Source organism: Salvelinus alpinus, chromosome 36 (genome assembly GCF_045679555.1).
Source record: "Salvelinus alpinus chromosome 36, SLU_Salpinus.1, whole genome shotgun sequence".
Taxonomy (NCBI): domain Eukaryota; kingdom Metazoa; phylum Chordata; class Actinopteri; order Salmoniformes; family Salmonidae; genus Salvelinus; species Salvelinus alpinus.
The window spans coordinates 9602030-9616346 of NC_092121.1; the positions used below are offsets into that span (position 1 = coordinate 9602030).

At 39.8% G+C, this 14317-nt stretch overlaps 1 protein-coding gene across 1 annotated transcript; it reads right to left on the reverse strand.

The window, feature by feature from the left end:
• Nucleotides 1–9838: 9838 nt before the first annotated feature.
• On the reverse strand, nt 9839–14317 carry LOC139565042 (homeobox protein unc-4 homolog). Its single transcript, XM_071385054.1, has 3 exons — nt 13507–14317; nt 12816–12991; nt 9839–11212 (listed from the first exon to the last, which is right to left on the reverse strand). The coding sequence occupies exons 1-3, from the start codon at nt 13760–13762 to the stop codon at nt 10187–10189; spliced, it is 1458 nt and encodes a 485-aa protein (XP_071241155.1). The 5' UTR covers nt 13763–14317; the 3' UTR covers nt 9839–10186.

Here is a 14317-nt window from a genome sequence, read left to right on the forward strand (position 1 = left end):
GGTGTCTGTTTCCCAAACTAGACACTCTAATGTACTTGTCCTCTTGCTCAGTTGTGCACCGGGGCCTCCCACTCCTCTTTCTATTCTGGTTAGAGCCAGTTTGGGCTGTTCTGTGAAGGGAGTGGTACACAGTGTTGTACGAGATCTTCAGTTTCTTGGTGATTTCTCGCATGGAATAGCCTTCATTTCTCAGAACAAGAATAGACTGATGAGTTTCAGAAGAAAGGTCTTTGTTTCTGGCCATTTTGAGCCTGTAATCAAACCCACAAATGCTGATGCTCCAGATACTCAACTAGTCTAAAGAAGGCCTGTTTTATTGCTTCTTTAGACAGGACAACAGTTTTCAGCTGTGCTAACATAATTGCAAAAAGGTTTTCTAATGATCAATTAGCCTTTTAAAATTATAAATGCGGATGAACTAACACAACGTGCCATTGGAACAGAGGAGTGATGGTTGCTGATAATGGACCTCTGTACGCCTATGTAGATATTCCATAAAAAAATGTCAGTTTTCAGCTACAATAGTCATTTACAACATTAACAATGTCTACACTGTATTTCTGATCAATTTGATGTTATTTTAATGGACAAAAAAAATTGCTTTTCTTTCAAAACAAGGACATTTCTAGGTGACCCCAAACTTTTGAACGATAGTGTACATAGTACTATTTCTATTTTTCTTATTACCATATTCATTGTTTTATTTCACTTAGTCCTGTTTGTTGGAGCTAGGAGCTCTGAATCTGAAGATCTAGGACTGTACCCAATCCCAATTTGAACTCCGTCTCCCTCTCTCTCTTTGTCTCTCTCTCCCCCACAGCCCCAATGCACAGGCACATAATATAGTTTTTACGTTAGTGTTGTAATGATTCTCTTATTTGGTTACATATGTGGTAACTTCTTGTTACTTCTATTGTCAATTCTGTTGTAAATTCATTTTTAATTTTGTTACCTATTTGAATTCATTTATTTTATGTACAAATGTATTGTTTTTCTTACATTTAGATTTGAGGTAGAATTTCACTGTACATTTACAGCATTATCCTGGCACCAGAGTTGTCAGCTAAATACTGTAATTTTGCTTTACAGTACTATTTTCCTTACTCTAAAACATTACAGCATCCCTGTAAATTTACAGCAAGGATGGTGTAATATGTCTTTACAGTAAGGACAATAGTATTGTAAAACATATTACAGCATCTCTGCATCTCAAATTACAGTATTAAGCTGGCCACTGGGGTGCCAGTATAATTCTGTAAATTTACAGGGGAAAGTTTTACAGTGTAATAGGTTACTAAACCTGACCAGAAGAGAAGCAGCACATAGGCACCATTAAAGAGCAGGACCACAAGACCAATTGCTTGGCCCATTCACCTGAACTCCCTTCAGTTCAGTAACATTATGGCCTAGCCATGGGCTAGTACTGAGAAGCAAAGTCTTTATTTCACTCCACCATACAAGTATTCAATAAGGATCTCCATAAACTATCAATTAACGAGGGGTAAATGTTGTCACGCAGCCACTTGTTCTACTGGATCCACAAAGAGTGGCAACCCAGTTAGGGTTAGATTGGGTGTTTTGTTTGTTGATTAAACATGGCTGGTGCACCTTCTGGGAACAAGCAACAAATTATTACAGTCAATATTTCCCGATCAGAAGCCATCCTGCTCTGTGCGCGCTCCGCCAGTATTACTAAGGATTACTGTACCTCCCGGACAGAGGGTGGCCCAAAGCTGGCAAACACATTGGATTAGTGAGTCAAACTGCAGCCTCGCACAGCCAAAACTAACCATGGCGTATGGCGTAGCACTGAGAGAAATGTGAGAAGCCCTAACGCAGTGGCTTCTATACAGTCTTGCCCCCTATGCTGTCGTGTTCATTTATTCATGAGTATGCCATTAAGATTGAGTTTCATACCAAATGTGATTATTAGATTTAGTGGGCTTTGTTTTGCCAATTTCAGTGGACATTGTCATAACGCAAGTGATTGGAATGCCTCTGTGCAAATCTATTGTAAATGCTTGAATGTTCAACACTAGCTCCATTTGAATTTCCATATGGGATCTCGGGTTAAAGTAATATGTGTGGTTTGTGCTTCACAGTTGCATACCAGTGTGCATTAAAATTCCTACTGATATCTACTTTACATATATTACTTTTAATTGAATTCCTATTTGGGAGCCTGCCTGCTGGAGAGAACCTCAATTTGTTCAGTAAATGTATGTCCTCCAACTCCCCATTTATTAGGCTTAGAAAGCTGTAGGTGGTGCTTTAATTATTTCTCCTGTGCCATAATCGGTTATTTTGAAAGGCTGGCCTGCTTATCGATAGCGCTGAAATGAATGTTATGTCTTAAACGGTTCCTTCCTCAGGTTCTTCCTCTAGCCGTCGATAAGGTGTATGCTAGGGAAGCGATCCTTAGACATCTCGGCGTTGTTGATGGATATGGTCACACTTCTGAGAGGAAACCAGCATTGATTCTGTCCCACTATCACTTCTAATTTTCTTCCAGCCTTTGCACAATGGGACCCTTTATGCCTAATCACACCCACTTACAGGGCTGGTACGAGGCTTTCTTTTTATTTCAAGAAGTGTGCCTGAAGCTCCCAGACAGAGTGTGTCAGTATTGAAGTGTTTCTGGCCTGTCAGATCTTCCCCACTTCCTGCTCTAATGTGATGGATCGGACTGACGACAGAGCCATAACATGCTCCTCCTCTACAGTCTACAGGACACTTTGATAGTGACATTTCAGGCCCAGTTAGACCCTATTTCCCCAGGCCCATTAAAAAAAACTGGACCTCAAGTGAAACCCTGTGTCTGGTCCGTCCCTGAGCTTCCTGCCGCATTAATGACAGAATTGTACATGTCAGTACTACCAGGGAGTCCAAGGATTAAATAATGTGCATGTAGTAGTCAAATCCAAGGTCTTGGCCTTGATGTGTAAAGAGCATTTGCAATACCACTTTAATGATGAAAGGAAGGAGAGAGCTGGGGGCTGGTGACTAGCCTATTGGAGGACATGTCAAGACCTTCACGCCAACCATTTTAATTGCAACCAGAAAATGCCTATTAGCTAAAGAAGACTTCTGCTGCAGGCTGAAATAAGATCACTAACACCAGCCATGCACTGTTTAGTTCGGATTGTGAGGGATGTAATTTAAAAGTAATTATGTATCGAGACCATGAGGATGAGTAACTTTGATAAACAACACTGATGAGTATTGTTACAGGCTGCATGGTAACTTTGTAAAAAAAAAAATGTTTAACCAACCTCTGACACATTTACATTTTACATTTAAGTCATTTAGCAGACGCTCTTATCCAGAGCGACTTACAAATTGGTGCATTCACCTTATGATATCCAGTGGAACAACCACTTTACAATAGTGCATCTAACTCTTTTAAGGGGGGGGGGGTTAGAAGGATTACTTTATCCTATCCTAGGTATTCCTTAAAGAGGTGGGGTTTCAGGTGTCTCCGGAAGGTGGTGATTGACTCCGCTGACCTGGCGTCGTGAGGGAGTTTGTTCCACCATTGGGGTGCCAGAGACACCTCTGTAATTTGCTGGAGCTGACTTATGTAGTTAAAAACTGTGCCTTTTGGGGACATTTCTAAAAGGATAGTTATAAGTAAAAAGCTGGAGAAACTGCTTTGATGGGACTACTCAGGGAGACAATCTCTCTGTTGAGGTGTGTTCTGAGTAATGATTTTTATAGCTAACTTTTGATGGAGGATGGAACACTGCCTGACAGTGTGATCAGAACCAATCCCCTGTATGAAATGGAAAAGGTTAATGCAGTTTAAGGGCTGAAATAATAACTAATTATCCTTGGGTTAACTACACCCTATGGCAATTTCTCTCATGTCCTGCTATGTTTGGCTTGACCCAAATCAATGAAAACAGTCCACCTATCAAATCATTTAACAAAGCCTAACCTCCAGCAGAACAGCAGCCTACTTTAATGACCACTGTGCAACTGAAGGCACACTCCAAAGAGCAGCTAAGGTCTGGAACTGAAACTGAAAAGCCCCCCCCACACACACACACACACTTCTACTATTATCTGGATATTTGACTTGTAGTGACAGATCCAAGATGCCACAGGAGATTATGTTCCATTTTTACGAGCTCCCAGAATTGTTTTATTACAGTGTAGTTCAGTCATTGGAAATGATATCTCAATGTATTCCTCTATTGAAGTACGGTGATCATCAACAAAGCATATGGCGATTAAGCTCATAATAGTGAACTGTGTTAGTGTTACATCCTATTGATTGCAATACAGTTTCTGAGATGATCAGTATGCAATGTTAGATGTCAAACGTACCTTCAAACAGAGGGAGATGTTGAAATGATCATGGAGTTGAAGTCCTATAATAAACCACAACATTTACCCATTTCGCTTTCATCCTCTGACTGTATTAATTAACTAATGAACTTTCAATTCAATCTCTCATAGGGTATTCTATGACAACACACATATATTACTTTACTTTGCGACAGTATACTAAAAGACAAGAGCCCTCTAAATTGAAAAGTGCCAAGATCTACAGATGGGGCGTGTTCACCTTCTGAAAATGGCTGATTTGAGGCATATGAAAAGAGCTGACATCGACAAATAGATTTGGACAGTGTTTCCTTAACATCTGAGGACACTTTTTTAACTCATCCCATCTCAGGAAGTTTTCACACTTCACGCTTCATTAACCTCTGGGTCGCAGGTTCCCTGGGAAGTCGGGAGAGGAAAATGCCTGTTTACACCGTTCTCTAGAAACCACCACAAAGTGGTTAGTCTTCATTGTGGCATATCAACACAGGTGAAAAACGTGTGATGGTGGGGAGCGAAAGCCCTGTAAGCTGTCTGACTATAACCTAGCTTCAAAACATAAAATGCTTTCTATATACAGTAGGTATCACCCAGGTGGACCGTGCATATGTGTGCTGGATGATGTTGGTAATGTAACGCAAATACAATCAAATGCACGTTCTATTCATTACATGTAACCCATGACATTTCCGGGAGCAAAAAGAGTAAAGCAAATAAGACCTCGTGTGGCAACACCTTATTGATTCCATGTAGGTTTCTTTCTTTTTTTTTGCTGAATGGATTTGGAAACAGATTGAGTGATCTTTTTAAAGCATGTGGGTGTTGACATACAGGTCCACTGAGGAAGTACATCCATCCATATTACACATGAGCTGAGAGTGGCTAGATAAGCTGTACAGGCTATAGGTCTATCTATAATACATAGGCCTATGTTAAATGTCATTAGTCATGACTTTGAGGAAGACCCCTTATTAGTTACTTGGCTAGAATTCCGTGGTTGGTTCATTAAATGAAAAAAAGCTAATGAAACACTTTTCACAAGGTGATAATTAGCAGAGAAGAGCAGGGCTGCAGTCACAGGCTGTTAGATATTTAATAACCACAATGACCAAGGGAGTTGGTGTTCATTTCTGGGTCATGTTTATGATGTTGATTTATTCCAGGTCAAAATAATGGACGGTAAACGCCTCAAATGTAAACCAGGATGTCTACATCCGGATATGACAAGATGCAGTTGCTATAGAGGAATCATTTAGGGGCATATTGAACGTAGCTGAAAGCAGATTGGAGCTAGGCCTATAACTCAAACCTTACAATAACTGAATAATTCTAGGTGGTTGTCTTTATTGTTTCCCACATGGTTTGATGTAGTTGGTTGATATGACAGATGGATAGAGTATAATTCAGTCCCCCACTGCCTGTACTTTCCAAGCGTGAATTTGCAGATAAAGCCGACAGGCGACAGTTGAGATGATGAGATAATTAAATGTTATAGAAGGTCTTCAAATGGGTGGGCCTATTACACAACAGACATTAACATTTCAATAGAATATTTCCATCTTCACACATGTCTACACTCTAATAAAAAAAAAGGTGACTAAAATGGTTCTTCGGCTGTTCCCATATAGGAGAACCCTTTGAAGAAAGAACCCTTTTTGGTTCCAGGTAGAACACTTTTGGGTTCCACGTAAAACCCTTTCCACAAAGGGTTCTACATGGAACCCAAAACCCTTTCCACAAACGGTTCTACATGTAACCCAAGAGTTCTACCTGGAATCAAAAAGGGTTCTCCAATGGGGACAGCCGAAGAACCATTTTGGAACCCTTTTTTCTAAGAGTGTATAGCCAACATTCTACTTATAGTAACCTATGTTTTTGTCTTGGCCAATAGCTACAAAAAAGACTGCTGGCTTCTCGCTTGTCACGCTTTGATTGTACTGGATGCTCTATAAGACATGTTGTAGTTTGTGCTATGGGCTAGTAGTGCATTGTTCATGAACGACTATGATGACTAATCTCATCAGTGTAGCCAATGACTTGATGTCAAATTGATGTCATTTTAGTTTAGGCTACCAACGTTGTTTAGCTAATTCAGTGAGGCTGAATGAGAGAATGAAGGGGACTTCCTTCTGTCCCAGTGATACCCTAAGAGAAACACTGGCACTTGGATCTTTAACACAATCGCTTAAAATGCTACTTGACATTTGGCTCCTATCCTGGAGCAACTCCGCCATGCTTTTTTAGGATTTTATTACATCGCATGCTTATTAACGGACCGACAGACTTAATCGCTCTTATCTCGGCCAAGTAAACGTTGGATAGGATTATCATAGGCATGTGCATTGTTTTACGGTCAATGCCTAAATTGATTTTGAGTCACGTGGAAATTGAATCATTTGCCATGTTTTGTCTCTGGGTTGTTGTAGCCTAAAATTATTGGTGTACATTTGCTCTGTTTGATTATGATAGAAGATATAGGCTCACATCTGCAAGTCATATACGCATATACTAAGCCATGTTGTAGGACTATCTATAGATCCACATCGAATAGCTAAACTAATCTGTCATTTGATGTCTGTCATGTATGACTGATCATTCTAATCTTGAATTGATTTGGCACAGTCCTTCTACATTCATGCTCATTTCGAGCTACTGAAACAAAGCCCTGCTAAGCAGATACTATTAGTGACACGTTTGTAGAAAAGCTCTGGCAATAATACGTGAATAACCACTTAGAAACTCAAAGAATCTTCAAAAATATCCTAAAGGCTTGTTAGGAAACATGATCTTGGAAAATGTATAAGGACTTAATAACTTTCCTATAATCTACAAAACCAACGAATTAGCAGGTCAATAAACACAATTTTCTTTGTGTTATTTTCTATAATAATGTGTACTGGCCAGCTTCAAATAGTTAAGACTGTAACAAATTAAATGATGAGACAACAATTAATGAATTGTTTCATGAATAAAAATTGATGTTACACTCATTCATTTCTAACACCAATAGGCCCATGCAATCCTGAACAAAAACTACGTAAGTGGATAAGTAATATATTCGTAGACATATCTGTATAATTATGTTGTATAGTTTGGCATTGGTGTGTGCTATGGACATTGCATGTTGTAAAAATATAAAAAGTGTGCGTCTTTCATTCTTAAATAATGTCAATGGCATAATTCCTGGTTGGGATTTGGTTCACCCCCTTAGTTATAAAAAAAAATGGCAAATGACAAAATAAGTTCATTTACTCAAAGCTGCGAGGGAGGGAAAAGAGAACGTTGCAAATGAGGTTCTTGATATCACGCTCATAATTAATTGCGTAAATTTGTTTCTATTAAATAAAAATAACACGTATTGAGAAACTCAATTAGCATTAATTAAGCTTGATGTCCCAATTTGGATGTGTCGTTGAAAACAAGCTTTTTCGTAGTCTTTTTTTCCTCTCTGATACTGAATACGAACGAGCTTTCTGCCTTTGGGCTGCTTTTCCCTCCTTTGAGAGTTGAAAATGAAAAATGGAAATGAAATATCAGGAGGTGCTAAATTAGCTGCCTGATCTGCACTTATTGCTGCATATACGCCCCTATTACTTTGCCAGTCTGTGTCTCTCTTTTAGCATTCCAGGCATGGAGAGGCGTCGAGATAGCAGATTTATCAAATGGGAAAATGAATGCATGATGATCAGTTAAATTGAAAATCAGCGCCTGCATGACAGCCCGACCTGACACCTCCGTAATTAGAAAGAAAAATGATGGCGTCCGATGCATAATAGAGCAAAAACAATTTACACTCTCCCATAATGATCCGGCGTTCAAATTGAAAATTTCTCCGGGTAGAAATTGAATTCATAAAGTATGATTCATGGAGGACACATTTCCTGGAGGCTGCCTGGGCCATATCGATTGATAGTTTGTCTTGAATCATACTGCGTGCAGCTCTCAGGCAAAAAAAGCTTAACTACTTAAGCAAATCGCTAATTTCACCTTAAGGCCACCAGTGTGCAGCCACGATACTCCTGTTCAGTATGCTAATGAATTAAACATGAACACCCCCTACCATGCAACATACGCTCCAAATAAGACACACACAAAAAATATATATATATATTGAAGGACACATCCAGACAACTCTAATTTCCAAATGATCTATCCTAAATGGCAACCCAATGACAGAAATAAAGCTCAATAATTGGGGAGATGGGCTGGCTGTGGCTGGCTGAATAAGAAGATAATGTCTTTAAATATTATGTCGGGTATAGGAATATATATTTAATAAAAGTTAGAAGTATTATCTTTGTTGGGTTGAGGACTTCCAAGGGCCATTGTATTTGGATCTGTTTTCATCAAATAATAAGTTATTCATTAGCTTATTGACTTTCTGTCTGCCATAGGCCTATATATTCTCTGTTGAGATTACATTCTCCCTTTCCCTATACACTTTTGCCTGTCTCTTATACCAAGAGCCCCCCTTCACCCACACCCAATAAGTCATTGCTTCCTCTGAGCAAACAGCAGTCATCGGGTGAAAATTATGTAAATATTTTGAAAGGGACACAGGCTCAGAAATTCATTTGCGCCGGCTCAGATGTAAAGCTGCCCCTCTGATTATTTTCAATTTATTTGCAAATCAAGACCCTAAAAGAGTAGCAGGAACTCTGGGTATTTAAGGACAACTACACCACACTGGAATGGATCTTTTCTATTTTTAGGATTTAGATGTTCGTGTTATTGAGGGCATTTTCACGTGCGTTTTACCTATAGGCCCTATCTTGTAAAACAAGCTGTATGCGATGTGAATGGTCTTTCCTTTCTTACCTCGACTTTAGATCTGGTCGACATTGCTAATATTGCCATGGCGCAGATGTCCCCGAGCCTGCACAGCATCCCTGGGGACCGCCAACCCTATTAGAACAAATGTGTTCTGCTATTGTAAATAGGCACGTTTGCTTCGCCCGTCCTATTACAGCCGACGCATGATCAATAGGCTGATAACACAGAAACATCAATGTAAGCGACAGAACAATGAGGGATATCATCGAACATCTATCTTAATATAGCCGGCTACAAGGGCCCTGACAAAGTGAAAAGCTCATGAAAATTCCGCCCCACGAATTCCCATCTCCTATCCAATATGCACAAACACACTCCCAGCTGCCGGGGCTATTATTTTCGTATTTCAATTTGACACCCCAGCCTTTCATGCTAATTCTATTATTCTTGGAAGTTTATGTGATTTCATATCACTAGAAATCGGTAATGTATAATAACCCTTTGGGCTAAAATAAACTGAATCCCTGCAGTAGCCACCGGGAAAATAATTACTTTCATATCAAAACTCTGCAGGAGTCGAGCGGGTCCTTTCGCCTCCGGCTCGTAACCTCATTTCAGTGAGGCTTATAGATGAATAAATTTGTTAAAGCAATACACAAAATACAACATCAGATTTTAGCAGAAAGCGCTACCTATACCCACTATACGGGCTATTTAAGATCTCACACGGTTTGGATTTATTGTATACAATCGATTTATTTATGAAAACCTTACATATATAAATATTATAATACTTTTTACAGCCTTTGAGGATTTTTGTGTTTTTTATGTATTTTTACAGTTTGTTACACAGGGGGGCTAGTGCTACTACCACCACCACCACACACACACGTGCGCATATACACGCACGCACGCAACACAACACACACACACACACACACACAGTTATAACCCATCATCATCAGAAAATAGGCTATATATGTCATCTGTAAATTGAGAGTTTATATTCTAAGACGTGATTGAGCTTTGGGCAAATGAAAGGTGTTGTTGACGCTATCAATATTTTTTCTCACCTATAGGTCTATTATTCCATACCGACATCTTGAGTCTCTGTCTTTGTCTCTGGTGGACAGTTGGTTGTCACAGACTCGGAACTCTCTGGGTAGTCTTTAACAGACTGTTCTTTTTTGTCTAATGGCAGATACTTTGAATCATCATCATCATCTTGGAAATATGTTGCACTACAACTGGCTGAAGGCTGACTACAGTTGCTACTGGAAAAGGTAACATGACCTGGGCTGTTCTGTGGGGAACTAGTATTTTTCCCGGTAAAGTTGACCTGCACTTTGATTGCTGTCGCGTCGTTGAGATTGTTGGACTCCTTGTGGTTTTTATGTCCAGTATTGGCAGATAAGCTGCTGTCATTCACTGGGGTTCTTTGTGTGGAGTTGTCAGTATCTGAGTCTGGTGGTGTTGTCTTCAAAGCAGTCTGAGGAACAATGAATCCAAGCGGCTGGGTGATAGGATAGAGTAAGAAATGTCCTTTCCCTATCAAAGGCCGCGAGGAGGGTAAGGCAGAAAATCCATCTATGTTCGGTTTGCGCCTTGGTCTGGAGTCGGATAGAAGGCTTTCTACGCTGAATGGGTTCAGTTTCTGAAGGGTGGAGGCTCTGCTGTTGGCGCACATGCTTGACTGTTGACTGCTGTCGGACGAGTCCAGCTCGGATCCACCAGCATCTTGGTTCAAGTGTCTTTGGTTCTGGAGGGTTTGTGGTGTTTGGTCACAGCTCGATTGGGTTTGGTTTCGGCCTACAGAGTCACAGTGTGGATTTTGTTCACTGTCTGTCACTTGTGACACTCCGCTGTCACTGTCAGATCCTGGGGTGTGAAATAGGTCCCCTGACAAAAGTTTATTCTGGGACCTCAACAGTCTTCGCTCCTGCTTCCTCTTCTTCTTCTCCATCCTCTCCAGTTCTCGCCTGGCGATCTCCTCCGCGTCCATGGGCTCCCCGCTGCATGTTGTTGGGTGGGAGTTGTGAGCTGGTCGCCCTGGACCCTTCTTTGTGTTTTCTTTTTTCCTCCACTTAGCTCTACGGTTTTGGAACCAGACCTGCATATTAGAGAAACAAATCATGTTACGCATGTTCAAAAAGAAGTACACTTTCTTAAAAAATACATAGGCCTAATAATAATTTAGGCTAATATTTGTGTGAACCATTGGAATAATGTTTTGTAGATGGTTCCAAATGACACAAAACCAAAGAGCAATGCCTCTTGCTTGTAGGCCTACAATTATTTATTACCAGATGCGATGACAAAAATAAGCATATTTATTTTCCAATTCGCCTAGGCCTACAATTATTCCGTGTGCTTATGCCTTCTTCGTTATTCAATTAAAAGTTAAATGCTGTCTGTCTGATCTGGAAAATGCTCCATGAAAACATACATCTCACTTATGATGGGCCCATGTGTCCCAATCAAATGCATAATAATAAATGGTTTAATATAGTTACAAATACTCAAATTTCCCCCAACACTAACTGCCTAAAAATGGCTAAAGTGACATGACAAATATAGGACCAGACCAGTGTTTCCCAAACTCGGTCCTCGGGGCCCCAAGGGGTCAACGTTTTGTTTTTTGCCCTAACACCACACAAGATTCAAATGATCAAAGCTTGATGATTAGTTGATTATTTCAGCTGTGTATTGCTAAGGCAAAAAACAAAACGTGCACCCCTTGGGGTCCCGAGGACCGAGTTTGAGAAACGCTGGTTTAGTCCTATATTTGTCATGTCACTTTTGCAATTTTTTGGCATTTTCTCTGTGCATAACACAGTATTCATATGAGCTTTTGACATCAGAAGTGCAAATGATCACAATAATAAGTCCACGTGCATGGACATTTGACTGATGAGGAGAGATGGGGGAAAAGGTGTGTCCTTTATAAAAATGTACGGCTTGAAAATTAATCAATATTCAAGTTCAGAAATGTATGTGTATACTTGGGTGTTCTATCGGTTTATATAGGAAAATAGAAGTGGAAAGACTGAATGTGCGTACGTCGATGTATGTAGACATATTCATTTTGAGTATGTTTGAGTGCAAGTAATATAGCCTTGCCGACAGAATCTACACAATTCATATTAATATCAAGTACAGCAAATGAACTGATATTCATATTTAAAGTATTTCTCCTTGAACCAGAGGTCCTCTTTATACTCGGTTTGCTGCTCGTATCACCCTTGATTTCGAAGACTATATCTCTATAAATATATCGTATATTGTATTATCTAAATAAATATTCACGTTTGATCATGTTTTCCTATTTAAAATAGTGAAAATTATTTGCTTTCATTTGCAGTTTTGAAGCATCGTACTGTATATATATATATATATATATATATATATATATATATATATATATATTGAGGCATCGTACTGCACATACTATAATAGGTCTCTTATGTGCCTATATTACACGAGCTCCCTGTGGAGTTGTTGGTCACAGTACAAAACAACAAAGAGACAGGAATTACAGGACAGCTATATATCTCAAATAGACCATTGTAATATATTTGTGTAGAGACATGGGGAATAAATAGGCCTACTTTCCTTTGTTCAAACAGCCTATCAGTGTTTAAGAATCATTAGGCTACACATCATAACAAACCAACAACAGTGAATGCCAAAAAGTGGATATGGTTGATATTTACCTGTACCCTCGATTCTATCAAGTCCAATCTCAGAGCCAGTGCTTCCCTCATGAACACGTCCGGATAGTGACTCTCATTAAAAGCCTTTTCTAATTCTTCCAGTTGCCAACCAGTGAAATTTGTGCGAGTTCGTCGTCTCTTACAACCAGGGCTATCCTTGTCTGGGTCACACGAATCTAGCATGAGAATACAAAACAAGAGAGTGTGTGTGAGAGACGCAAAAGTAGCCTGCATGATTTTTTGCAAGGAAACGTTTTTTCTGTGGTCCTTTATAAAGAAATGAATCAAATATAGTCTAATAAATTGGGCTATTATGTCAGTTTCCGATGGTAAGAAAATAGTAGTAATAATAGACTATTAATCACACAATATTGATCCTGATAATAATAACAATAACACAGTAAAACATTCTACTAACAATAGAGAAATAGTGATTTTCCACACCCTGTCACAACACAAGGGGGTTTCACGTTTGGAGCTGAGCTCGTATGTTGCTCTCCACTGAAATGAATTGCATATAGCCTCATTTGAAAGCAGAAGAAGCGTCTTTGTTTCTTAGGATTTGGATTCCCTCTTTAACGCTTTATGGAGAGGATATACAGGACAGGATATACAGACACTTTCAGTTCTTTGTTTAGTCCTTTGATCTACAGCCAACCTTTTAATAAGTATTGTATTTCGTTTTGCTTACCTGTCAGCTTGTACTGCTGGTTATCTCCATTCATACCACAGCCAGACAAGAGCTGGTTTGAATTAACCACTGAAGCTGTGCAGGAACCATTAAGTAATCCGTCTATTGAAAAAGGAACTGCGGCCGCAGATTGAAGTTGATGACCGGCTAATTCGTAAACATGATGGTGGCTTAGATGGTACGGAAAGCCCACCATCCCGCCGAGAGAGCCTCCGAACTGGGCATGAGGTGGATCCAGTATCCTGCTGTCCATCATCTCCTAGGCAAAAGGAAACGACGTCTGGAGGCTGGTGGTGTGAATTTAAAAAGCATGCAGTGAGTGTGGCCAGCGAGGAGGGGACATGATGTGGAGGGAAGGATGAGCTGTACTTTATCAACATGAACCTTCCAATAATTAGCCTAGGCTTTGGAAATTTGAGACCAATGAGAAACGGTAATCGAGTATGACGTCAGAGGCGCGGTCTGCAAACGCTTTCCATATCGATTGCTAATTAAACCTGACATCCACCTCAATAAACAATATCAGAGCTGTCACAACAAGACAGGAGGGCTTTGATAAGAACTACATCACAACTACACGGGGGACCACCAAGAGAGAGTGATCAGATTGAAGCCCAGTAAAAGGTGAAAGAGATGGACTAATTTCGAACGCTCGGTCCCACATCGAAAATGACGGAGAGGCTAGTCACAGTTTTTGGTCAACATGTTGTGGCGTTTTAAATGTTTACTCTCTCTATTAATCGATGCCGAGTTACAAATACCCTAATTTTACACAAAGACATGTATCATCCAACGCTGTCAAATTTTATTC

Bases quoted from the DNA above. Each gene is read 5' to 3' on its own strand.
- LOC139565042 (XM_071385054.1), bottom strand. From the start codon at position 13,762: ATGATGGACAGCAGGATACTGGATCCACCTCATGCCCAGTTCGGAGGC. The intron at 12,992-13,506 runs GTAAGCAAAACG...TTCTCATGCTAG, and splicing joins CCAGCAGTACAAGCTGACAG to ATTCGTGTGACCCAGACAAG. The intron at 11,213-12,815 runs GTAAATATCAAC...TCTAATATGCAG, and splicing joins TGATAGAATCGAGGGTACAG to GTCTGGTTCCAAAACCGTAG.